We start from the raw sequence: 27,424 nt of genomic DNA on the forward strand, positions 1-27,424 counted from the left end.
TTGTATCTTACACACATGAATCCTGAAAACATGTTTTCAACAACCCAAAAAAACAAGCTATTGTTCGTTGATGCTGTTTGGTGCACCTCTCTTCCGAAGGGATAATCCGCATTGAGCGGTCTCATGAAGGTAGTTTGCAAGGAGGCAAGTTGACAAATACGCAAATTACTGTTTGCGCTCCACTGCAGTCACTCTTATCTCACACCAGGGTAGATTTGCAAAAAGAACTGGCCACAAAAGTTGGCAAAGTCTGAGGTCGTATTCAACTGAATTCAGCACAAAGTAGAAACGTACTCAGTCATATTGCAGGATGACAACTCCTCTCGATATCTCTCTTCCTTGGCCACTGTAGATATCGCTGCAATGAAATTGCATCACAATGCTTTGTAGACCTTTGTGACAACATCGGGTACCAACACGTTACAATCAAATGACATCAATAATCTCTCTGCCGCAAAAGCTGGTCAGCTTTACTTTTTTCACACGGGATATTACTTATTACTGTTTACATACTGAAAACTTTGGATAAATGATTCGTTTGACGGCATGTACATTCTCTCCCTCATATCTCGTCAACAAAAATGTAAAAAGAATCTGAAACCATATGCAAAAGAAATATCGATTGTACGATTCTGACTACATTTAATATCACTACTGCGTTCTTTATCCAGTGTATTATATCTCTCATCTAGTTCTTAAATACTCTGATTCAATTCATGACCACGGCTTCACTTCGAGCCGAATTCCAACGGCACAATTCTTACAGGAATAGAAACGGTGCTATGGTCACAATTGACTCCTGCGTATATCACATAAAAACTTGCTCAAATTGAAATAAAGTGAAGAATGGAAATGAAAGTGGCTTGTATATAAATGTATGTAATTTAATGAATAGATCCGGGATAGAATAGGTCTTCAGCAACCCATGCCTGCCGTAAAAGGCGACTATTCTTGTCGTAAAAGGCGACTAACGGGATCGGGTGGTCAGGTCGCTGACTTCGTTAATGAATGTCATCGATTCCAATTGCGTGGATCGATGTTCGTTATATCAATCACTGGATTGTCTGGTCCAGACTCGATTATTTACAGACTGTCGTCATATAGCTGGACAATTGCTGTGTGCGGCGTAAAACAACAAACCAACCAACCAATCTTTTTAGGTGGGTAAAATGGAAGGGAATTGAGAAACTTATGTTTTTTTAACGATATCAGATCATCCATATACCTGAAGCTTGAGTTAAACTGATTGAGCCCCATATTTCACATATTATATGTTATCAATGAAGAAGTCCAGCATTTCTCATATATTTTTTTAGTAAACTTCATAACAAAGTCAAACAACACTTACTGCACACATGTATCTCCGTTCTGTCTTCCAGGATGACATTGCCCTGTGTTACGACGTTGCCACAGCGTACCTGGAATCGCAGAACATTTACGCCAACATGTGATACCCGACCAACCCTGTGTGCTGTATCGATGCTGCAAGGGACATCCATCTCAAAAACGCATCTTGATTCTCACAGTTATTGATCTTAAAATACTATTTGTGTGGTATACGTTTACTTCTTAACCAATGCCGTTATGGATATAATCATTCAATCAGAATTTCAATATAAAATATCAATCAATTCTCGATTGATGAAATGATGTTGTGATGAATTTCATATTAGGAGCTAACCAACACGGCTCCGCCGCTTGTGTAGATGTGTTTACTGTGTGTGATGCTAATATTGTGTCTCGAGCTTACCAACAAGGCTTTGCTGGTGTGTAGATGTATTCACTGTTTGTGTTGCTTGATAGCACAGGTGTCGGAACGTTTTTTTGAATTTATTCACTAATTGGAGCAAAAATATATCTTAATCCAGATACCTTCTACAAAGACATGCCCATATATCATGCATCAAATTGTGCATACGTTCTACAACTGAGGGAAGTTCTGTTACATAATAGTTCTGATATGATTTCTGTTTGTCCAGGGCCACTGCTACATAACAGCTGCAATGACATGCCAGACTATTAGTATGTTACACTTGTGGTTGAACTCTAGAACAAAGAAGGCCTCCGATGGTAATGATATAACGTTCAATTTGCGCTGATCAGAGTTTTTAAGGATTCTACAATGTTTTGTTGCTTTTTCACATTAACGTTCACACGAAATAACTTGCCAATCTCACCACATAACATTATTATATGATTTACCTCATCGGGACCTAGATTTGACGCACATTCGCGAACCACAAGCAAGTCGCTAATAATCTACTGCTTCCAGAACTAGCCACTTTTGCATTTTCTATGTACGATTTACTTTAAACCGATGCCTCTTTTGCCAGCCAGATGAGGATAAAGGATTTTGGGATTCCCTGTGTGCCGGTCGTGGAGGCGCTGCAATTAGTTATGCAGAATTGTGTTCAATAGGAATGTCTGGATCATGTAGTCATGAGTTTGAATCCTAGAATCGCTCGAATTGTCAGCACCACGTGCACACCCTTGGTCGTCATAAAACGCCACAAACTTTCATGACTTCGGACCTCTCTAACATTAAGCTGAAGCTGTAGCATAACTGAAACAATGCTTCATACTTACAGCGTACATACATAACGTACTGATGGGATTAGTCTGATACGTGATTATATATCAATTCCAGCTTTATACTGGGTTCCCAAACTTGATAAGCATATGTCTTCAGATATATGTACTGCCGAGTCCCGCAAAAATGCTAGTCTTTGCCAACTACTACTAACAATACCTCTGACATCTACCATGCAGGCTTAATTAAAAACTGTCATAGAACATAAGAGTCATGTGGCGTAATCATATGTGGTAATTTTGAAAAAAAATACTTGAAGTTATACAATCTCATCCCAAGATTTTGTTTTTACAATTATTAATGGATGTTTTCAATTTGTTAAGAATGAAAGAAACTCTACTCGAACATAACTGGTAGCGTCGCCAGTCGTCCCAGCGACCGTGCACTTAATACCAAATCTGATATTCCAATTTTTCGTAGAATAAGCTTTTTTATTGAAAAGATTTGTATTGTATAAAATTGGATACATATCATGTACATACATGTTTATATTTACTGATAATCGATTATACGGAAGAGAGATCGAGGTTATGTGTTTTAGGATGGTAAATATCCAGTTGTTGGAAGAAATACTATTATGTCCGGAGCCAAGGATCGCTAAATACAATGCGTATTTACCCAAAAAGGATATTTATACGTATCCGCATATCAAATATCAGTCAATTTAAACATACATGTACAAGATCTGGACCCATTCCACAAAGTGATATGAACATGATGGTGACTTTACTATTGTAACATTGACATACCACAGTCGTGAAAAGATACTCTGTTGTTATTTTGATATGTCAACCTCTTGTAGGACTTAAGGCATACAACAGGTGTTCTATTGTTTGCCTTTGGAACCATGGTTATATTACTATAATGAGGTGGGCAAAGATTGGATTACGGTAACGAACATCTGTACATGAAATTACATTGTATTAAAAGAGCTTCATTTGTATCGTAGTATTAAATGTATAAAGTATCAAATAATGAATAAAATATATATTTTATTATGCTATTGTAATATTGATGGGACCTTACCTAAGAAGACAAGTTCAATTTCACAACAACAAAGTATAATGACATATGTTGCTGTTGCAGCTAAAGGACACTCAAACAGTGTGAACTGATGCATACAAAGTATGAAACATACGATCAAATGTTTTGATTTTGATCTTATCTGGCGTGCATTGTAGAATGCGCTGAAAGACATTACATACACGAGTGACTGCATGAATACAAGACTACAATAACATCCTACGCCCTCAAAGTACTATTAATTTAGTAATCATGGTCCATATCATGAAGACAACTCGGCCTTCAATACAAATCATACAAACCGTGATTCACATCACAGAACAAAGCGGTATGCATCTTACCCCGTGAAAAGACTCCCGTTCCTTGACCCTCACCCACGACACCGGTCAGTATGATTGTTTTAAATGACAATTTGCACCGATACGATTCTGATGAGACTAGTCTTTTTGTTTTGTTTGTTTCTTTTTGTTTTGTTTGTTTCTTTGTTGTTTTACGCCGCACTTAGCAATAGTCCAGCTATATGACGGCGGTCTGTATAATAATCGAGTCTGGACCAGACAATCCAGTGATTGACATCATGAGCATCGATCCACATATATCAACCAAGTCAGCGAGCCTGACCACCCGATCCCGTTAGTCGCCTTTTACGACAAGCATAGTCGTCTTTTACGGCAAGTATGGGTTGCTGAAGACCTAATCTACCCCGGAATCTTCACGGGTGATCAGACTAGTCAATTGGCTGTCTGTCAATGTGGACACGCGAATAAATAAATGGCAAGATCAGTCTGAACATACTGACGGATTTAACGATACCGACGGCGGACGTTTTTAAAAAATGAAGTGTGGACCAGACAATTCATTGGTTGACATGAGCATTGATCTACGCAACTGGGATACGATGATATGCATCAACCAAGTCAATGGGCCTGAACACCCTATCCCGTTAGTCACCTCACACGACAAGCATGGTTTGATGAAGACCAATTCGAGGCGGGATCTTCACGGGGTAATAGCATTTGTTTACTATCGAATAGTGAAATGAACAACAGTGTCACACAGGCCATATACTGAATATGTCTAGACATAGGCTAGAAAGTTGCTTTACAGGACAATGGGCTCTCTATCTCCGATATCAACAAATATTGTTGTTGCCGACAGAAATCTATCTTTTCAGATCTTTGTTCCCTGTGGTGTTCGAGGAAACATAAAATTTGTTATCATGATCAAATAGATATGGAGGAAGTACTGGTTCTAATCTCCATATATCGATCTAATGTCTGCTTTCTCAATAAACTAATGACTAACATCCCCAATAATTTAGATAGCGATTTTTCAATCTGTGCATGTCAGCAAGTCATTTGGTAACTATAATGATATATGTATGGGGTGGTACACTCAAACATGATGTGAATACACAATTTCTAAAATTTACTTCATTGGGCGTATTAACGTCTGAAACATCGATTATATTCCAAATGACACTATATGCTGAAGGGATTATTATCCTCGTGTGTTTCCGTACCGTAAATATCAACTTTTAGGGGTACAAATACGATGTGTGATAAATGTATGATATATGTATGGTATGTGTATGATCGATACGTTTTGTTTGTTTGTTTGTTGTTTAACGCCACACTCAGCAATATTCAAGCTTTAAACACTCTCAGCCAATCATCTCTATTTACAGGAGACATCACGTCTATATTTGCAGGACCTCGCTCATCATCAAATCCTACGAATACATTAGGCGTTTACGTTTTCTTGGTTAAAGTACCCGAAACATTTTATCAAGAGCATCAAAGTTTCTAAAAATTCATTAAGAATTCCAAAACAGTGTGTTAAACTGCAGCAAACTTTAACATTTTTATTTATGTTCTTGACATGTTTTTGTGCTTCATAGTTATAGAAATATAGTTATAGTTATGTGTTGAAGAGATTTTCACCACATTATGTTGCTGATAAATGCTCAAATACACCAATGTTGGAAAACAGACATATAGATAATAAAAGTTTTTTTTCTGGAGAGGTTAATGTCATAAAATGTACGCACGTCTCTGAAAGTTTGAGATGTACACAAAGTGGATCTCCTAGTTCCGCTGATTTCTAGAATGTGATTGTCTCTAAGATCACATGTCATGCAACAACTGATGACACGTGATTGGTCGGCCGTCATATCTGAGTAAGACGACACACAGTCTTCTGGATCACAGATGGGAGATCGGTCAGTGTGGTTACTTTTTTAATTACTTCAAACAAGCATTCCACCTTTGGCTCACTTTAGACCAATGTGTGGAAAAAGGTGATAAAATGACGTTTGCTCTTTACAGATGTCGAAGCATGACGCAATGTAAACTAGTAGTAGTGAATGTTTAATGTAAGAACATTCGCACATTCCAATGGATAACATCAGCGTGAGTGGCGGGTCAAGTCGTCCTCTTGGTGAAGGATATATGTTGAAAGCCAGAATGTCTTTGCTCACTACAACAGAAAAACAGAAGTATTCAAACCACCATGGAAACCGGGTTTTGAATCATTCTTTGATGTTTGTAGAACCATGTGGTCAATTTAATTATATTTCAAACGTGGACGATCACTTTCAAATGGTCACATATTTCATGGAAACAATGCTAATGATTACTACACTGGTCGCCTTAAGTTCACGGTAATTGTTTAATATACCTACCAAGTGTTCCACTTTTACTGTCAAGCTGTAGCATACTGTACTTCTCCTGCGATTCATGGACTAGACCCTCCGTAAACACGATGTCCTTTTTGTCCTTGGGGTCAATTTTACCAACCTATTGGAAGAAATTTAACTATTGAAATTTATTTTTCAGAGTTACATTAAGTCATATCACCGGGTGTCACCTTCATATACAAGGGCATTTACTTTTAATAGGGCTTATAGTTCAACAATAGTGAGAGGAGCAATACTATTTTTATAATGAATGGTATGACCAAACCATTGTCTTTTCATTTAGCTCAGATCATTTAACAGATTAATTCGATTGAAATTTATCTCTCGTCTCTCTCACATCTCTCTCGTAGATCTGTACAGAGAGTCGCGTACTCATTTGAAATGAAAAGGTTCAAAGTTTAATTACTTTCCACACTTTTGAGTGAAGCTAGAAATGACCAAAATGAGAGCAACAAGAATGTTCTCGTACACTAGCGAATCTATAGGACATGCTGAAAACTTTGTTTTTGGTTTACGAATGTTCGGAGACTCTACAGTCTTCATCTCCCGTTCATCCAAACTCTCTGAAAACATTTGAGTCACTCTGTCCGCCAAGTCAAGCACCGCAGTGGGAAGCGTATGGTTCTAAAAGAGAAAGACAATGGTGCAAAGATACTTCGGCTAAGGTGTCAGGCACTAGCTAATATTAACGTACACACAATCATAAAGCTGTTGAGGTAAAATATTGTCACGAGTCTGCCGTTTTGGAATCCATTACATTACCGATGGACTCAATATATTCCTGAAAAGTATTGAACGAGAAATATACACTACTCGTCAGAGATGCGCAGATAACCATGTGTGATTATCGGGTTCATTTATGAAAATGTACACTATAGATCGGTAGAAATTATTGACATTTATTTTCGAGCTATTAATTAAAGGGACTCCTAAATGTTATCATCTAAGTTTGAAAACTATGTGTTTTTGAACATTCTAGAAATAGTAAAGACACTTTTAAAATCTTGAGGCAAAGTGTTGATTTGTTTTATAAACAAGTACCATTGCTATGTGTGCGCAATCGCAATGATTGTTTTAGCTTTAACTCATTGACATTATCAAAATGCTAAAAAGTCTGACATCAATCCCGGATGTTTCTGTTGTTTGAGCAGACACCGTATTTATAGTCGATTTGACTTGATCATTGACACAAAACATACACCGTGTTCTCCACTTTGCACATATTCGTGTTAACGTTAATGTTTTATCAATGTTTGTAATTTGGACGACGTGACCTTTACAAAATGATTCATCATTGACGCTGACTTTACCCACTGCTAAAGAGTAACAGCCTAAATGGAAGAAACACATAGACTTGTAAGAACACATTCTACATACGGGCACTGTAGGCAACCTCTACCTTCATGTTTGTGTAGTAGATTTGATATGGACTTGAAATACCATTACATATTCATTTTCCCCAAAAATGATAAAGGCACATTTTTCTTGACTTGTATGAGTGTCTTCAATAATTCACCATTTGTCTGTAATTTTGACTGAATACTTAGTTGCTACAAGTAGACGATACCACGGACTAGTGTTATAGAGGAGTTGATGGAGGATGGCCTTCTCGTCGTACACATCTCTGCTGTTGTCAGAACTCTCTTAAAGAGCATGAAGCCCGAGGAACTTGAGAGCAAGGAGACTGGCATTGTGGCTCGATCTCTGGATCAGCCAAGCAAAGAAATAAGAATGAGACTGACAAATCGGAATTAAGAAAAGAACGGGAAACAATTCAGTTAAATCCTGTTCTGTAAATATGTGTGTGCTTGTGTAAGTGTGCAAAGGTGTGTGTGAATGTGTGTGTATTGGTGCTTGTGTGTACGTGTGTGTGCATGTGTATGTGTTACCAAAAAATGTTATTGTGATTACCCATTGTGAGAACATATTCCCATTACGTATGCTGTATGGTACTGTTGACGTCTCTGTCATATATTCTGCACATCGGAAACCGACCAATAATACTGTCTATGCACAATCTTTGATATTTTGTTTGTGCTAAAACATGATGACACATTGTCCATCACATATTAAGCATGGTACAATGCGTCATAAATTATACCAGATCCTTCCAATCAAAAGCGTACGTTGGTGATAATACTCTGTATCTCTGTTTGAATTTAATTAATGAGATATATTCATGTTTATACATTGAGTGTTTTATATATTATACCTGCATAACTACTAACCTTTAAATTAGTGATCTTCCTCTTTCCCATGACAGTGTAAAGTGTCATTGAAAAGTGCAGAGGTGAAAACAGATGATTTTATGAGTGGGGCATGGGCATTCCTGGGGAAAAATACTTGGTGTTTCATCACCAAAGAATACCTGCCTACCCAACATTGAGGTGGACAGACCCAATGAAAATACGCCCCCAAAAAACAGAGTAGAGTAAATATGATACTTGGCTTACAACTACCTTAATATCTTATGCAGCATGAAATGAAAAAATATAATTGTAGTTGATGCATAATTGCTTTATGAATCTGAAATAATAAATAAATATCTGTTAGTTACTGTAGAATCTGAAATATACAAATAAGATTATTTACAACATTCTTAAGTAAAACAGTTAAATAATAAAACATGTAAATATATGCAGAACTACTCTCTACCACACTTGTATCACCACTGTTTGGTAGTGGCCCAGAAACACATGTTCATGATACAGTTGGAATTGTACAATCAACTCTGCTCTTGCAATATATTTCTGATGAAGTTCGTATGGGTTTTGTAGTTCCTGTTACCAACGTCTATTACAAAATGGTTTTGGCATTTGAAAGATGTGAAGAGGAACTAAACAACCCAAAACATTAGTCGTGTTCGGGCTGTACTCCCACATACAGGTACACCCTGCAACAGTGATCGAGGCAGCGTGAAATCGCTCTCGGATTGTTTGAATCTCTATAATTTTATTTCACTAAATCTGTTTATGGACGTCAGTCTGTGAATAAATGAATACTGGTATATACGAATGAATGTGTTTGGGATTGTGTTTTGTGAGTTTCGCGTTAAACCAGTAGCGAAACCTAACTGAAATGAAGGCTTTATTTAATAACCAAAATATATAGAAAATACCAGATGAAATTGGCAGTAACTTGAATGACCCAGTCATTTAGCTCTCCGATATTCGGATATTTACCTGCATACGTGTTAGCGTCCACAAGTTATTAAGGTGTATGTACTGCAGTGAGAGCTCATGATTCAGAACGTCTTCATTAAACAATATTTGTTTTCCTACTTTTCAGGAATGAAACATCTCTAGCGAGGTATTAACGAAATGTTCTAAATGCACACTGTTCAGTGTGCATATGACGAAGACCAATAGTAGACGGCTCAAGCAGTTTATCACCTTTCATGCTTGTTACGACTTTTTCAACAAGGGGAAAAACATTACACGGCTCATAATAACCGGCTCATAGGGTCCAACATGACCAGCAAGATGTGCATACAAAATCAGTGAAACGATCAGTGTGAGAAGTCCTGGTTTAAACAGTTGCAAGGATTGGGCTGATAAAACTAAATGAGCTATTCTTGATATGTGTCAAAAGGTTAAAACATATTTTACAGGCTTTCAGGAATTTACCTTCTTCTAATATTTGAACATTGGCAAGTCTTTGACATGAGGTCATTGTTTTTGAAGATGTACTAATGCATTTGAGATCACCGAGTAACGCACCCAAACTTAGCCTATTTAACTCAGGAGTGATCAGATTTATGTACTCGGTCGTGTCAAAATTTAACAAATTGCATGACAATGGTTCATAAGTTTAATTACTCTTGCGATACCACGTCCTTTGACGATAATATTATTACCAACGAATATGTAAAATATATACAACTGACAAAACGTAAGATTGTGAAAGTGAAGGTGTTATTACGATAAATGTAAACTTAATTTCGGGCATGGCGTGTGGTCTCAAGGCTTGATCAATGTACCGAGCTGCTGTGACGCCATAGCCTTTCCCTGGACCAATGATCTGGAAGACCACAGGGCCGACCCTCTGTGCAAGACCAATTCCACGCCACGCCACGATGTTTGAACCAGCCTACGAGTCTCTCTCAACAACACTAACATCCGAATAACGTTTCCCATGGCGTCGCCAGACACACACTCTCTCTCTCTCTTTGCCATCTGCTGTTGAGATACAGAAACGGCTCTCGTCTGAGAAGAGGACTCTTCTCCACTGTTGGAGGCGCCAATGCTGATGCCGTGTTGCCCACTGAAGGCCGTCGCTGGTGTGTCCCCATGGTCTGTCGAGCAGTTTCCGCAGCAGTAACAAAGCGATCTTGAAGAGGCTGTTGCACAATCTGACGATCCTGACGTCGCGTGGTGACCCTTGGTCTTCCACTACGCGGTCGGTCATCTGTGGTGTTGGGGGGCCTGGTACCGTTGCCGGAGCCTGTATATGGTCCTTACGTGGACTTGACATGCATTGGCTACCTGCCGCGCGTTTGTCCAGCTTGCAATCGTCCAAGGGCTTGGTGTCGCTGATTTCTTGTCAATTTTGGCACGTGGTAACAATTCAATAACGGATGAATGTTATCCGATATAAGGAAAGGATTGGAGGAACGCATGTCCATCGGGTTACCATGGCCTTTGCCATGATGCGTTTGGCCGATCGGTTTTGTTGTCATTTTCTTTGTTTTTTTATCATCAAATTTCATTTGTCCGGACAAGGTAATGTTAATTTTTAGAAACTTTGACAAAATTTACCCAGATAACTAAATGGCAACTTTTCATGCAATGTTACTTGGGGTGAGGTTTCTTTTGCAGTTAAGTATATATATACGCACACTCATACACGTCAACATCTTACCTTGTACTCGATATACAGTTCTTTCATCACTCTTCCTGCCTTTGCCAAATGTATTTTCGCCTAAACACGAATATGTGGCGTTGATGCCAGAAGTGGCACAATCCATGAGCTGTGTAGCTGAAAAAAACGCAGATAATTTTATGAATACATCGGTGTCATATTAACACCAGGAACTAACATCCTGCAAACAATACTACTGATATAAAAATGAGAACACTACTGGCATTAGCATCGGCAGCCTATTTAAGGTCGTCATAATCTTGGATGGGGGTAGAAGTGGGGATGGGGATGGTGGTCGAAATTTGGTTTGAGAAATCTACAATACCCCTGAACTAAGGAAACCAGGAAACAATACAGTATCTCCGATGAGCGATATATTTCTCGTGTCAAACCTGAAGATAATTTTGTTTTGTTTCCAAAATCTGATCACCTAAGCCATTATGTTTTTTTCTTCATGGCAACATGATTTATTACTTTGATTCCATCATGACATGAAACCAAAAATATCCTTAAGCTGAACTTACATTCTCCATGAACTTCTATGCCGTTCCTGAACCACGTAATAACAGTGTCGTTGGTTGATGACTGAGTCACGTTACAGGAAAGCAGTACCGTTTCCCAAGGCTTTATGAAGACGTTCTTCAGGGGGAGAAGTGTCACGAGAGGGGGGCCATACACTTGCACCGGTCCACTGCAACCAACATCACGGCCCGACTCGTCCCTGAGACTAAACGTAAAGTTTCCTGAAATGTACAGGACACACTTGGCTGAGTTTAACAGTATTTCAGTTAGATCAGGACATGTCACTTTCATGAGAAGGAAATCCCTAACTTAAGCAGCTCTGTATCATTAAACTGAAGATATTTAAGCATGAGTCAGATTTGTTTGTTTAAGGACGCAGTTATATCATGTCGGTCTGATTTTTTTCGAATCTGGACTAGTCAATCCTGTGACTGACATCATGAGCATCCCATCCACGCATCAAGGTTACTGTGACATACGTCAAAAAAGCCACCGAGTCTACCCACACGATCCCGCTAGTCAACTCTTACGACAAGATTGGGTTTCTGTGAGGACCAATTCCAACCCGGTTCCACACACGGGACATGAGTCGGATAATGACAAACCAAAGATTGTGATCAGCGACACGCTTGACACGGCTTCAGGAACAATGTGATTCTGGTGACCTCATCAGTAGGATGACGATAAGAAGTCCAAATCAATACTGCCCAGAGGCCCTGTTGCTCACCTGATATTTTTTGGAATATTGGCAACACAGATCCAATTTGAGACAATAAGACCACAAAGAGTGTACGATCACAAATTATTCTTTAGCATAAATATCAGAATACTTGTAAGACCTACTCTCTCAATATTACATATACATTAACAAGGAATCAGATTTATTACACGATAAAACAACAAATATCATTTCAACATGATTGCCGTTAATTTGTTGAATATATGCATGTTGTAGAGAAGCTATTTCCGAATTCATGTGCACAAACACGAGATTCAAGATGCCATTTTGGGCGTCATTAAGTTGTGAGTTAGACAAGAGTTACCTGAATCTCTGACCAATACGTTAGCAAGTGTGAGAGTGCCGTTGTAGTGATGTGCCGGTGAGCTGATGAGGCTGGTTACAAGTCGTGAATGTGATGGCGGGATTAGGAATCTGCTGCCCAACATTCTCCATTCCCCCGTGACGTCGCCAACAGGGTTTGGGAAAGTACCTGCACACGTCAGCTGTACCCGGGTGTTGTTCTTGGTGTACAGCGGAGTGTTGTCGACATCAGCACTCGAATATTTAAGTTCCCATAAATCCAGATTGTCTGAATGGAAATTCACAATGTCGTAAGCATATTCCGATTGTTTGTTTGTTCTAGTTAGCCTGGTTCAAACTGCATTTTAATATCCTCCTTTAGCATGTAGTGTAATAGTTTCTAATAACCTAAATAGACCAAATGCATTCGTCATTCCTCATCTCCCTCGGCAACTTGGACTTGGTAAGAGCATTGGTAGGCCCATTTACTCAACTACAATGTCAGTATTAATTAATGAAACATATAAATATATATATGAACGTGCAATAATCAGATTCAGGTTTTTGATCACCTAATGTATCGATCCCAGGCTATTCGAGGTCAACCTAAAGTATCCATACCGTCAACCGAGCAGGTGATCAGTGGCTGTGTTAGGATCCGGAGATCGTGAGTTTTCATCCAAGTTTTAACCTTGGCTTGTCAGCACCATGGATGCTCATAATCACAAAATCAGTAAGCGTCGCCCTAATCACTAATCTCAATTCACTCACTCGTACACTCTCTTTTGATTACAGCATTAATTGAATAATTACTGATTGCTAACCATAACAGGAAATGAAGTGTTAACTCGATATAGCAAAACGATGTTCAATCAACTGACAAAAGTGGTAAAAGCAGCAAAGCAAATGATCTGACTTTATTACAAGAATACGAGCAGCAGCATCACTTGTGAGCGTTGTGTTGTGGGCGTTGTCATATTTTCACTCAAACTGAGGTATTCTATTGAAAGGCTCAAAGGAGGGATATGTTCCTGATTTGCTTTGACAAATAAGTCTGGAATGTCTGTCACGTTATAGTTTCATATTAAGTGAGCAGTTTTGTTTACACTGAGTTCGAACATGATACTACAAACACACGTTTACATACGATATAATTATGTTTCTATTTTTTGTTTGGATTTGATTCAATACATTTGCAATTGATTTGAACCAACTACAATAACTCGCTGCGGGTTAGAATTGGTCTGCTTGTTGTGACAGGCCACTAATGGGCTCGCCGACCTGGTTGATGCATGTTATCGTATCCCAGTTGCATAGAACAGTGCTCATGACTTTATTCGCTTGGTTGTCTGGTTCAGCCAAACTTCATCTGATACAGACCGACGTCATACAGCTAGAATATTGCTTTTCGCCTTTACAACAAACGAACCGATATGTTCATTACAAACTGCATACCTCCCTCCTGTGTTAAGAACTTGATCCCTCTGCTCTGCTCAGAACTGTAGTAGTTGTTGGCAACCTCAACATAAGCCTCGATCTCAGTTGAAGAAGGTAGATTGTGCAACTCAGTCCTTATCTTGTCTGATTGTCTCCCTTTCTTTGTCATGTCGGCATCTGACGTGTCAGGGATAAATATCTCGTGTACGCTAACGGCGTCCGTCTCGTCTATCCACCGGTAATGAACCTGTCATCAATGTAGCATTTATAAAACTGACCACTTTAAAATAATTAAGTTGAACCTGCGCTATGAATATTTCACAGGTGTTTAAAGTGTGAATTGTATGATATTTGATGCGATCTTCTCCCTGGGGTTTTCTGAGGGGCAAGAATATTAAATCAGCAAGACTTGAAAACAACATTCACTTCATGATGTGACTCAACTATACAAACATCGAGGCTACCACAAAACTTTGTCAAATGTAACTGGGTACAGTCCGGTGCATGGATCTGCATAGCGTTGTGACATTAAAGCTTGCCTATCTAATAAGTCAGATAACATTTCAAAGTCCTAAAGTATCTTTACAATGATATACCCTGTTCCATATTCTGATTCGTAATGTCAGAGGCTAATGTGTTACCCAATAATCAGAAATAACCAAGTGTTTCAAGTCATTCGCCCCTCCCTATTACTTTGCGTGTATAAACACAAAGATACACCTTGTACCCCCTGAACTCTCCTCTCACAGCCTCTGGGCTTGTGTCAACCGGGTCCCAACGTAAAGGTGCGCTGGTTGGAGTCAAATTCTTGTCAGGGTCCAACTCCAAATTTTCAGGGAAATCCCGTGGGTCTGAAACGTATAAACACCATGTTAAAGGTTCATTCGTTTGTTTTATAACGCTGAATTAAACAATGTTAAAGTTTCTAATTGTTGCCTGTAAGTAATCGAGTCTGGACCGTGCCATCCATTTGTTGATACAATGAGGACGATGCACGCCGTCGGGATTCACACATTGCTTATTGTGACCAACTGATTGCAGTTCGAGTCGTCTCATGGTGCACTTGTGGGCTTTTCTCCCCGGGGATCTCCAGCCTGATCTCCCATAGAGATCAGCATAGTTTGATATAGGGGCCTGTTCTAACCACAGATTCCCACTAGACATGTTGTATGTTTCCATGTTTCCAAATGTAACACTTTTTGAAGATTGTTTGACCCATTACATGTACCCTTAGGAAAGTCCAGGTGGGTACAACCCCCAAAATATAGGATGCCATTCGGAACTCTATTGTAACTCTAATCTAATTATTTACAATGAGTCATATAGTAGATTGTGTGACGTCTTGTGTGACGTCATGCCCTGACATAGTCTGTTTATGGTTTTAACCATAGAACTTGACTACTCAGTTACAGCAGTCAAGGCCTTAGTTAACCTTTCAAAAAGTATTACGATAGACATGTGGAGGAGGCTCAGTGAGTGAGTATGGTTATACGCCGCTTTTAGCAATATTCCAGCAATATCACGGCGGGAGACACCAGAAAAGGGCTTCACACATTGTACCCATGACGTGAATCGAACCCGGGTCCTCGGCGTGAACACTTAGCTACCCGACCGCCCCTGGAGGACGCATCAATAACCAAAATCATGTCTGATGTAACTCCCTATTTTGACTTGTACCATATCTTCCCGTGTATTTTCAGGTAAATACTTGACTTACCTTCGAATGTTTCCCCGTCACCTATTATCATCAATAGTTGAAGGTGGTTCGTAAACTCTCGTAATTGACATTTGTCATGGTTATGGAAAAGGTTTTCTTGCTGACTAACTATTGTTTACTGCAGCTTAAATCTGTACAGTCGTACCTTTATCCAGAATACCTACATGCCTCGCCGGAATAACCCAAGATTTGTTTGACTCCCTCGATTGCCCTGCCTAACTGGTTCTCAGCACCAACTGTTATTACATAGGGCTGATACGCCTCATTGACAGGAATCTCAACCCTTCCCATGGTGTAGTTATACACCAAGACGTTCTTCCTGAAGCTCCCGTCCTTCTTCCGCACATTGATATTATAGAAGAAACCTGGAGCATTGAGCTCAATTCGAGGCATGGGCTGCAAACAGAACCAAAGACGACTTTGTTTTACTAATACCCAGTAATATCTTCTGTTTAATTTTTGATAACAAAATAAATAATCTTCATTCAAAAGGATACATCAACAGTAAAAGCAAAAAGAACTTGGCATAGAGGGGCTCAGCTGTTTCTCTGTCCCTGTGTAGATACGGTTGTGATCTACTAAACCGAGTGTTTGCTTTATTTGTTGTTACGGTCACAATTGACAAGTCTAGATTTAAAACGGTGGCTTGTCAATAATGAAGCCTTGACCTGACAAACCAGATATAATAAGCAACAATCAACCCCATCGGATACGATAACACGCAGTCTATCAGGAGACCTATTCCAACCCGGAATCCTGATGTAGGAAGGGTAGGTGTGTGGCGAGTAAAAAAGCTTGACATGCCCCCATATCTGGACAAAAACATGTCATCAGTGATGCCAGGCACGTGCGACGATTACGATTGTACCTTCTAAATTTCAAATAGTTCAGCAGACAGTTTTGCCTCACCTCCCATTCAACAACTAAATAGTCCATCTTGTCGCCTATCGTCCTGACGTTACGTGGATGTCGATCCGGACGTCCTGGCGGAGTCTTGCATTTTGTGTGGCTTATGGCACTTGCTTTCCCAACAGCCATTTCATTGACGGCTTTTACACGGAAAGTGAACGTTGCCCACATTGGAACAGTTATCTTTGCCCGTCGATCATCAGCGGACAGCCTTGCAGCAACGACCCATTCGTTAGGGTTGTACGATGTATTGTATTCAACAATGAAACTTAGTTGTGGGGGGAGGTTGTCCTGATGCCTGTCAAACTGCCACTCCAGAAGGACAGTATTGCCATGGCACATTAGCACCGTTACGTTGTAAGGGGGAGCTGGAAGGAGAAAATACTGGACAGTATATACATTGAAACCACATAACTCGAAGTCTTTGGGACAATTAAGAATACAATGATTTGTATATCATGGTAAAAAAAATATTGTTTGAATTATTACGCACTGATGCACGACATGTTACAATTGCAAAGGCCAACTGCCAAGGATAACATTATCAATAGACATATTATTGTGCAATATCAAATGGCTTGTCCAAGTCAATGCTGATGATACAAAATTTACAATACAGTGGCTTTAGATAAGTGCTCGTACCTGCATCATCGTTGCATACCAAAAGTGTATGCTTTATGTTCTTTGCTTTCACGAGAGAATCGGTTGCTTTAGGGATGTAAAGGAAAAATAGGAGAAACAGCATTACTGCCATCACGTGTGCCATCGTCATTTGACGTGCTCCTTCACCTGGCTTTCAAAGGATTGTCACGGGAGAAAAACAAACATCCATTAAGTATGCAGTATGTATGTGAAGTCGAAATCTTAATGGAATGAAAACATATTGCATCTCTCGTGTGAAATAAAGATTCATGACGAACTACTTTTAGAGAATGATCATTATGCAAAAGAAAAATATTTTCCGATCAAAATGGGCCGCGCTTTCTAATGCACAAATGTTGCCTGATTGGCTAATGACAGAACGGCCGAGGCTTGCATTGCGTTATTGCTCTTCATGATGTCACTGATTTCGCACTGTTGTCTGCTGTTTGTTTATCTACTAAAACTAAAGCAGTCTGCTAAATGTATTTGCTTTTATGGAGTTATAATATAAAACAGGTGCACACCAATGTTTTCGTTAATACTTCAAACGCAAAATATATTAAAAGCAGTTCAAAATGAGTAAAAAAATTAGAAATATCATTATTTTATGACAACTTAATGAGAGTCTCGCTTTATATTGAAGGAGCATTTTCCGAAAAATGTAACATCGACCTTAAAATTTAAGCTTAAACTTCTGATTTATATACCATTACAGTTTTCATATCAATATCGACACTTGAGAAAGTGGTCTCATTTGACAGTAGAAATGTACAATGTCACATTTAGTTCATGGAGAATGTTATATGATAGGAATGGAGACAACCTTAGTCATCCTAAAACAACACCTTTGGCATTAAATAGACTATTGTGGATTAAATAAACCACACCTTTATTAATGCAGTACTGTGAATCCGGTTATAACAAGAATGATAAGCTCTTGGGCCAAGTTTATTTCTGGCAAAACCACAACATTTTCCACTTCTCTTTCCCTTAAGTTAACATAGTGCAAATGTACTTGTTTTCACCTATCCGATATTGGAAATATCATTACAGATGATGCGTGTCCATATCATAACGCAGAACGTAAGATGTCTGCCTAAATATTATTCAGCTGCACTGAATGTTATGTTTTCAATCTCTCTTTCAGTGTACAAAAATCGGAATCATGAAACGTGTTTAATCCGCATGCAATCCCTTTTCCGCCATTATGTAATTTGTATTGTCATATATTGGACCTCGTAAGCCAGGTATATTGTCCTGGGAGCAAATATAATTCTGTTCTGTCCTCAGAATTGATGCCTGTTATACATCGGTGGCAATACGCTCACCTATTCGCAAAAAACCCGGTATTATCACTATATAACAGTGAACACAGGCTCTAGATGCAGAGGGAGTGGTAGAGTGTACTCCACTTTTATCTAGTGCTGGAATAAAAGAGACAAAATCCTTTCCTTAATCATGTGTTATCTCTAAAGGCAGAGTCCATTGTACCATTCCGATTATATCATGAGAATATGTTGATCAATCACCATCAAATAGTGATGATACCAGGTGTTCAGGTGAGCATATCCTGTCCCGCCTGGACCACCCATCACTTACACATGCAAAGGCTAGTCAATTGTTTCTCTGAACAAAAATACAGCACATAAATCATAAAACGTTTGGAAGTTCAACTGAGATCTTTTTGTAATAACGATCAAACAACATTGAAAAAAGAGTCGTAAGGCGCTCTTAATAATCTTCGTAGAAAGAGCTTGCTATATTGTAATGCTGAAGTCGGTGAATATTACTAACATAAAGGGACCGTTGAATATTTGATAGTAGAAGTGAACTAAATATCAGTGAGTGAGTTCAAATTTAACGGTTTGGGCCATAATTCTAAATTTTACAAATGTATTCCGATTAAAAACGGTGGTAGATATAAATATTCTTTGAATGACGTGGGCTCACATACTTTATTTAGGAGGACAATAATTGCATGCTACTTCAACCCTAATCAAGGGCAATCTCAGTTTACAATCAAATACTACCAATTTATGAAATACATAACTTGGCACATCAAATTGTATTAAATAATTCTATTTTTATTAGAAAGCACAAAATAAAATGAGACTTAACATAAAAAAGGCCCTTGACTGTTTTTACTCTGAACTATGTATTCCATGGAAAAATCAACACAGTCAAGCAGGACATGTCTGATTTCTCCTAATGTCAGGTCTACATTTGGCCTTACCATTTGCCAAAGAGTGAGTGAGTGAGTGAATATGGTTTTACGCCGCTTTTGGCAATATTCCAGCAATATCAATGGGCTTCACACATTGTACCCATGTCGGGAATTGCCAAAGAGGCGATGACAATATTGCATGGGAGCTAATTTTTGAAGATTTATTTTAGCGGCAGAAATGTTTTGTTAATGTAAAGTGGATTAAATACAAATCAAAAGCTGTTTAACTGATTGGAATAAAAATAGTGACGTACTGTAAAGCTAATATTAGACTGCGTTGCATTGAGGGGTGGTTTATCCGTTTCTACATACAGACTATGAATGAGATAAGTTCTTAAGGATCCAAGGCAAAACGTTGGGCCTTGACGATGGATAGTATCTAGGTTTTGTAAATGAATTTTCCATGCTCCGCCTTAGGCGATGCAGCCATAATCAAGGTTTGATCGGATCAGGTTTCTGTACTAGTCCAAAATGGTTGTCTGATCCCCCTCCCAACACTGAATTAGAAACAACTTTCAACAAATTCAGTGCTTTCAGGCATTTGTCTTTACTTTTGTATTTAATATGTGGTAAGAAAGTTAAATGGCTATCAAAAATAAATTCCACGAACTTGGCCTACTTTACCATTTTGACAGAGTGAAATTTAAAAAATAGTTCAGGTCCTTATGCGGCCTATAATTTCTTCAGAAATTATAGAATTAGTTTCTGATATAGAAATTTTAAAACCGTTTTCAAGGGACCACTTGTGAGTTTTATTGAGACGGATTTGTACCTGCCTTTCTCTTGTGTGCATATTTTTACAAGAAGAAATATTGAAATCATCCACGAAATTATCTATCTATTGAATCGTTTAAAACATTTGAAAAGCTATTTATTTGCATACTAATTCATGTGACAGGCGAAATACTGATCCCGATTGTAATGGTAAGACAGGGTGGAACCCATTCGGACATAAAACTACCTGTCTCTTTATGAAGTGGGGTAACTGACCTCTGTGGCCAACAACATGAAAATCATTTAACAGGACTCCAGGTAGCGTCACATGCTTTCTCAAAATTAAGGAAATTTATACCCAGTGTTGAATATTTACTATAGCATGTTAAACTAAGGAATCTTATCGCAAGGAATTATCAATGATACTTCTTATATTAGTGACACAATTGTTGGTTTCCATACAAACAAACTAATGTAGAATTAAGGAAGAGATTTCAAGCTCTCTGTTATGATGAACCCCATGATGAAGGAGGAAACGTTGTGGTCCTCATTATAAGTACGTTGGCATCCATCTTCCTAATTTCTATCACTTCTACATAACATTAAAAGACTTGCAAATATACTCTTCAAAAAAAGAAACTTGACATAAATGTAAAACCACTTTTAGCCAAATATCTAAAATAATTACATTGAGTGAGAACCAAATAAGTCAAACAGAAAGATGACCTCCTAGACCGCACTACCACAGCCACGTCTACAACCACACCGATACCTGGGGTACGCAGAATATTAGATCAAACGGTACGCAACAGACTGGGGTAGGCTGGACTTTTTGCACGAAGACCTGTTCGACGTCATGTATTGACCCCACGTCATCTGGCGGACCGTCTGCTTGGTGCCAACAGAGGGTTAGATGGGCACGTGCAAGGTGGAGAAATGTACTGTTTACTAACGAGTCCTGTTTCCTAATTACACGTGCTGATGGGCGCGCACGTGTCTACAGACGTAGGGGTGAACGTTACGCCCCCAACGGTGTGCAGCAGGTTGTCCCATTTGCCGGCGGGAGTGTCATGGTATGGGCCGGAATTCGTCACGGTGGTAGGACGCCTCTCGTGCATGTGGCAGGTGCATCGGCAGGTGTGCGTTACAGAGACTTGATCCTTACGTTCTTCCCCACGTCAACGTTCATGGCGGACAGTTCCAGCAGGTCAACGCTCGACCGCATATTGCACGTGTTTGTTAGGACTTCTTACAGCACAACATCATCTAGACATTACCTTGGCCAGCCCGGTCACCAGATTTGTCCCCGATTGAGCATCTGTAGGACGAGTTCGATCGACGCGTTCACAGAAGGAATCCACCGCCCCAAACATTGATGCACTTCAGCATGAAAGGCAGAAAATCCAACAGCGTGTTATTGACAACTTGATTGCATCTATGGGTCGTCGGTGTCAAGCGGTGATTGATGCACGTTGTGGGCACAACCGATACTGACATTTTCTTTACCCCTGTGACATTAACTGTATCGTGTACGACTGTCTGTCTAGGTGACACGATTAATATTTTGAACATTGTGTACATTGATCTTCAAACAGTGTTTCAATTATGATGTCCTATTTTGAAACAATCGCATTATATTACATTTTGAAAGTCAGTGTCAAGTTCCTTTTTTTTAAGAGTATATATCTAAATGTGTCTCAAGGCACGATTCAGGCAAATACCTCAGTAACTGATAGTGGATAGTATCATCACACGCTGCAGTGTCATGAGTTTTCTCAAGGGTGGTATGTAGTTAATGAAACGAAACAACATGAACTTTATGCTTTTTCTGTTGTTTTAAATATGTCTAAAGTTCGGGGACATAATTTAGCGGTTATATGTTTAGGCAAAAGTTTTGCCAAGTTTATTTGCAATGTGATATTTATCAGTTGGTAATTTGTCACCATCCTAAGGATGGAGTATAGAAGTTTTGCCTTTTTAATCATATTCCACAGCTTGGAAAAGGGTGCGAGTGAATTACTTTTGGAGACATAGTTCCTCCAAGATTGCAGCTTGTTTTGTTGATAAGTACCGCAAGTACTCAACAACATTATTCAAGTTATGATTGGTAGGATGTTGGCGGAAATATTGTTCCGCTTTCTTCCTCGGCTTTCTTGCTTGTTTGCAATCAAAATTAAACCATTGTTTACAAATACGAACATATGCAGAGGAGTTACGCATTGTTTGGTCAGCAATATCATATAACTGCAAACAACTGTGTGAGACATGGTAATTTCTGAAATTGTCAGGTTTAAATTTTTTAACACATGTGTTCACTTCCACAAAGGTCATCATATACATACATTACAATTCAAACTCGTTGTAAATGTTTGAATCAGTAAGGGACTGTCGAGGGCAGGATGTGAATAGGTGCTTGAATCGTTATTAAAACACACATATCTATGAAATAACATCTACAATAACTTTACCATTATTGTTTGTACATCCACTACCCCAAAAAGGGTTATGCCCTATTAACACGCCCATGATAATGCAGGACTTACAGTGAGTGAGTGAGTGAGTTGGGTTTAACGCCGCTTTTCGCATAATTCCAGTTATATGACGGCGTGTCAGCTTAATGTTGGAGGAAAGCCCGAAGTGATGCAGGTCTCAAACGTTTACCACTTCGGTGAAACCCACGAGCACGGGTATGGCGCTGACAAACCTAGAAACATTATTGGGGCGAACCGGGATTCGAACTAACAATCATAGGTGCAGGACTTACAGAGCTGGTCATATAGATTCTGATGATGAGACTGTCAAAGAGCAGAAGAAAGTGGAATATACAAAGAACACTAAGTAAGTGCAATATACAAGGTAAGGCACTATGATTGATGTCCTGTCGGACTAAAATAGTAACCCGTGACGATCCGGGGAAGAATAGGTCTTCAGCAACCCATGCGTGCCGGTACAAGCGACTATGGTTGTCGTTAGAGGTGACTAACGGGATCGGGTGGCCTGGCTCGCTGACTTGGTTGATGCATGTCATCGATCCCATTGTCGTAGATCGATGTTCATGGCGTCAATCACAGGATTATATGGTCCAGACTCGTTCATTTATATAGCTGGAATAATGCTGAGTGCGGCGGCGTTAGCTGTTAGCTTTAACTGATGGTTAAATGTGACTACAATCGCTGAAGGCTGCACGGATGTAAATCCTGCTGGGGAGCCGTGCAGGTGACAGAGTTGAGGTAAGTCCCCTCGATCCCTTGGATTGTGGCCTCACTTTGGTTACTGGCGACCTCCAGCTCGTTGTTATCATGGATGGTGATCTCCCTTTGGTTCAAGCTTGTGGTAATATGTCAGTGATAGTCTAGTTACTTTACTGTCCTTAGTTAAGAAAATCTAAACGTATTTCATGTTAATATCTTCATTTTTGCAGTCATGACTGAACTATTGCCGGTGTGACTATAAGTCTTAACTCACTCGCTTAATAGAAAAGTAAATCTGATTCAGGTATGTCAACGAACACTTCATCGCAAACAAGATAATTTGCAATGTAAAGGGTCGTCCATATGTACAGTATTTTTTAACATAATACATTACAATTATTGCAATATATTAAAATATAATAAATCTAAACTTTGTCATATCATGTTATACGGCTACCCAAATATTTGTCATATTTGCATAAGCTACAAACATTATACATGCAGGAGAGTGGACGAATACGATGACAAGCACAACACACCTCTGTAATATATGCTCACGGTCATTTGAATGGTCTTCTCGCGATGTGGAAATGTGGTTGCCAGATCATGCGTATATTTCTAACGTTTGTCCTATAGACCGTGGATTACACGTTCATTTCCTGAAATGAATAAGTCTGTGCAATACTTTTACTTCGTGTGATATAAGTTGACATTATTGATTCAGAGGCGCTGGGGTGCATGTTGTAACCAAGTACCGATCTAGTCCAGAAACGTTCTTTGCACTTGTGTTCTGATAATAACCCTTCAAAATGTCAAACTTACTCACTAACATGACCATGTCGGTCAATGCACTCAACAATTCTACGAATCGGTTGTGGATAAGGAGTTCATCCTTGTGGTTAGTCTTGGGTGCCAGGATCCATGGTGAACTCCACTTCATGTCACTTTGTTCGATGATGTGGTTCTCCAGCGTACACTTGACTGCTTTCCGGGGATGCTCCAGGCTGAGTGGTCCATGCGACGCGATGCTGCTCGAGAGACAATGCATCACCTACTTCCATGTAATGATGCTGTACGTCGGTATGACCTTGTACGTCCGGAGATACATGGACGAAACTTGAAGACAACTGCCAAGGTTGTTCTGCAACACTGATACAATGTGTGAAACCCATTCCTGTTCTTGTGTCCAGTGCCAGGATATTGCTTCAATGTTGCGGTGTTATACCAAACTCAGCTTGAGCTAAGTTTACATTAAGGTGTTGCGGGGCAGCAGAGCGACCGGGCGACACGACGGCACTATCCGGTAGGACCGATACATCTATTATGCTGTATGTTGTCATGTCGCTCGAGCTCGTTAAATAGTGGGAAGGACGGGTGGACGAAGAATCGCATCGGGGTAATTCCCAATAATTTGCGACAAGTCTGTTCTACCAGTGTAGGAGATGGCTGCCCACATCATTACACTGCCACCACCAAATTTGTTTACTTCATTAATTCCCCGCGACGCATGTGAACGACGTCCCCCTCAAGAAGGCGAAGCATGAAACGTGACTACTGCCTTTTGTCGCCGTCAAAAAGACATTGGAAAATCTGGATAGACGGCAATTACAGAAAGGTCTCGAAACCACAACTAGGAAGATAGCATGTACAGCATACATAAATCAGTTTACTAAAATGGTAAATCATATGTTCAGTGTTACGACGCTATGATTGCTTTTTCGATTGTCCAAGAGTTTTTAATGAGCAAAATGCTATTTAAGTCCTCAACCAGTTTAAACAGCAAGCAGTCAGTCCATTAAAACCAACAACAGAATGTGCATGGTGTCCACGAACCACAATTTTTTTCAAGTTAGCAGCGAGTTAAACATTCAAACGTTATACATTCATTTAAGTTTCAGTTGATTATATGCTTGATTTGTTTAACGTTTAGTACCATAAGAGTTTATATTCCAGTGACCTTGATCTTTGCTGAAAGGTCGCTAAAACAATACAACCTCAAATACCCCCTCGAAAGAATGATTATGTATCAAGTATCATACCTATTGATGACATGTACCAAGTTTATTTGACCTACACTGAACAATCGACATTTTGTTAGGTTATGTTCTTTAGATGACCTTATAATAACTTAACACTAGATTTCACTGATCAATTTTCAAAGGATTAAACTCGCCTTTCATGAGATTACAAACCCGTATTCAGTAGCATTCTAATTCTAGGAAAATCGTAAAGCGTTTCCATGTAGGATGATTTGAAATCAGTTCAAAGTTTATTTAATAGTAAATATATGATAAAACCACATACTATTTTTTTTAAAAACGATTATGATAGTTTATATAACAGATTTCGAGCTTAGGATATATGACATACAAATTTGCTTATGGATGCCATGTAATGTTTAATCAAACGGACTAGTAGTAGAACGCCCAACAGGGGAGCGGAAGGTCCAGGGCTCGATCGTCGGCCGCGTCATACCAAAATATTGTACCCTGTATGGCACTCGGCATTAAAGGACAAAAACAAGGACTGGTCGTTTCGGAATCAGAATACTGGCACTATAAATCGACATCAGTCCGGACTAGTACGAGTTTGTATCGAAACTATTATTTCCCTGAGCCTACCCGATGTAACATTCAGCACCATGTTGGTATAATGGGAAAACAAATAGTACCCACACCGTTATACTCACCTGCTGAGAGGCTGACACAAGCCGCGAGTAACACTGCACCGCACTGCACTCCACTACGCAGTCATTATTGACGAGAATAAAGTCTGGTACTGTACGTATAACACTTTCTGTAAACTACGACGGGCGCTAAGGGCGGTTCATTGTGTTGGCCAGGCGACACTTACATTGCCCACTTGTCGCCTCTAATATAGAGCATGCGAGATCGAGTGAGCTTGATAAGAGTCCTTGTGGTAAAGTCACAATTGGTTACATCCACGTTAGTTAAAGTTAAACCTTCAAGTTTCATATTTCTACACAGTTGCATTTCATTTCCAAATTTTGAGATCGTATTATTATTATTATTATTTTAGAACACGTATCTTCTAGAAAGCGCTTTGAATGAAATACATGAAATGTGATTATAATGTGTAGCTGGTGACAACATTGGCCTTTGAATTTAAACACATGCTACATGCATTTTTATCAGTGCTATGTGTTCCAGTTCAGAATAAGGGTGATCATTATGTCGAACCAATCATGAACAACATCATGTGCATTAACATACACTTCGTGAAAATCTAAACAGATTCACATTATATAAATATTTTCCCAGATTCATGATTTAATAAAATGAAACTTTAGGCAGTTGGAAGTTTCTTAATATGCATACCGTTATATTTATATATATTATTTGTGAAGGCAATGATAATGAGACACAGTCATTACGAAAAGCATCTACATGGATGAACTACTGGAAAGCTTTGAAATGAAAGTGCATTTTGTCAGTATTTTATATAAAAAACAGCGTTGCTGTCTGTCCCATGTTCGTTTCTTTCATCCGAGCGATTACTTCAAATTCAGAGTATCAATGATTTTTTTTAATAGGAAGCCTTCTCTACACCAGCAAGTATAAATAGGATAAATAGGACGTTTCAGAATTCTGTCACCTCTGATATTTGTTTGCATATTTGTTTTCCGATCGTGCAACTGACCATTATTTTATTTGACTGCGTTCAGAGATCATGTGATCTGTGTTGTAAATCGTAATATCATTGGTGTTGGAAGAAGTATGTAAGTTTAGAGGCGGTACATGTTGGATTTTGAAATGAGGCCATGAATCATTTAAGAATATCACACAGGAGTTGTAGATCACCCAAATATCTTTTCTGAACTGTCAACATTTTAACACCGCAGATAATCCATAATAC

At 39.1% G+C, this 27,424-nt stretch overlaps 1 protein-coding gene and 1 pseudogene across 5 annotated transcripts; one reads left to right on the forward strand and one right to left on the reverse strand.

Moving 5' to 3' along the window:
• LOC139478825 (receptor-type tyrosine-protein phosphatase alpha-like) overlaps positions 1-3,634 on the forward strand; it is a 40,965-nt pseudogene extending 37,331 nt beyond the window's left edge.
• On the reverse strand, positions 3,080-26,368 carry LOC139478838 (uncharacterized). 5 transcript variants are annotated; one of them, XM_071261500.1, is made up of 13 exons: positions 26,238-26,368; positions 17,420-17,570; positions 16,778-17,145; positions 16,033-16,264; positions 14,872-15,002; positions 14,170-14,398; positions 12,737-13,003; positions 11,696-11,914; positions 11,172-11,288; positions 7,886-8,015; positions 6,827-6,935; positions 6,297-6,411; positions 3,085-6,091 (listed from the first exon to the last, which is right to left on the reverse strand). In XM_071261500.1, the coding sequence occupies exons 2-10, from the start codon at positions 17,547-17,549 to the stop codon at positions 7,945-7,947; spliced, it is 1,764 nt and encodes a 587-aa protein (XP_071117601.1). In that variant the 5' UTR covers positions 17,550-17,570; positions 26,238-26,368; the 3' UTR covers positions 3,085-6,091; positions 6,297-6,411; positions 6,827-6,935; positions 7,886-7,944. The 5 variants fall into 5 exon arrangements, with proteins under 5 accessions (XP_071117602.1, XP_071117605.1, XP_071117601.1 ...); XM_071261501.1 differs by having other exon boundaries at positions 3,080-6,091; positions 6,827-8,015; positions 17,420-17,566; XM_071261504.1 differs by having other exon boundaries at positions 3,080-6,091; positions 6,827-8,015; positions 26,238-26,331.
• Between the last annotated feature and the right edge of the window lie 1,056 nt (positions 26,369-27,424).

Source organism: Haliotis cracherodii, unplaced genomic scaffold (assembly GCF_022045235.1).
Source record: "Haliotis cracherodii isolate W230 unplaced genomic scaffold, xgHalCrac1.p SCAF_4, whole genome shotgun sequence".
Classification (NCBI taxonomy): domain Eukaryota; kingdom Metazoa; phylum Mollusca; class Gastropoda; order Lepetellida; family Haliotidae; genus Haliotis; species Haliotis cracherodii.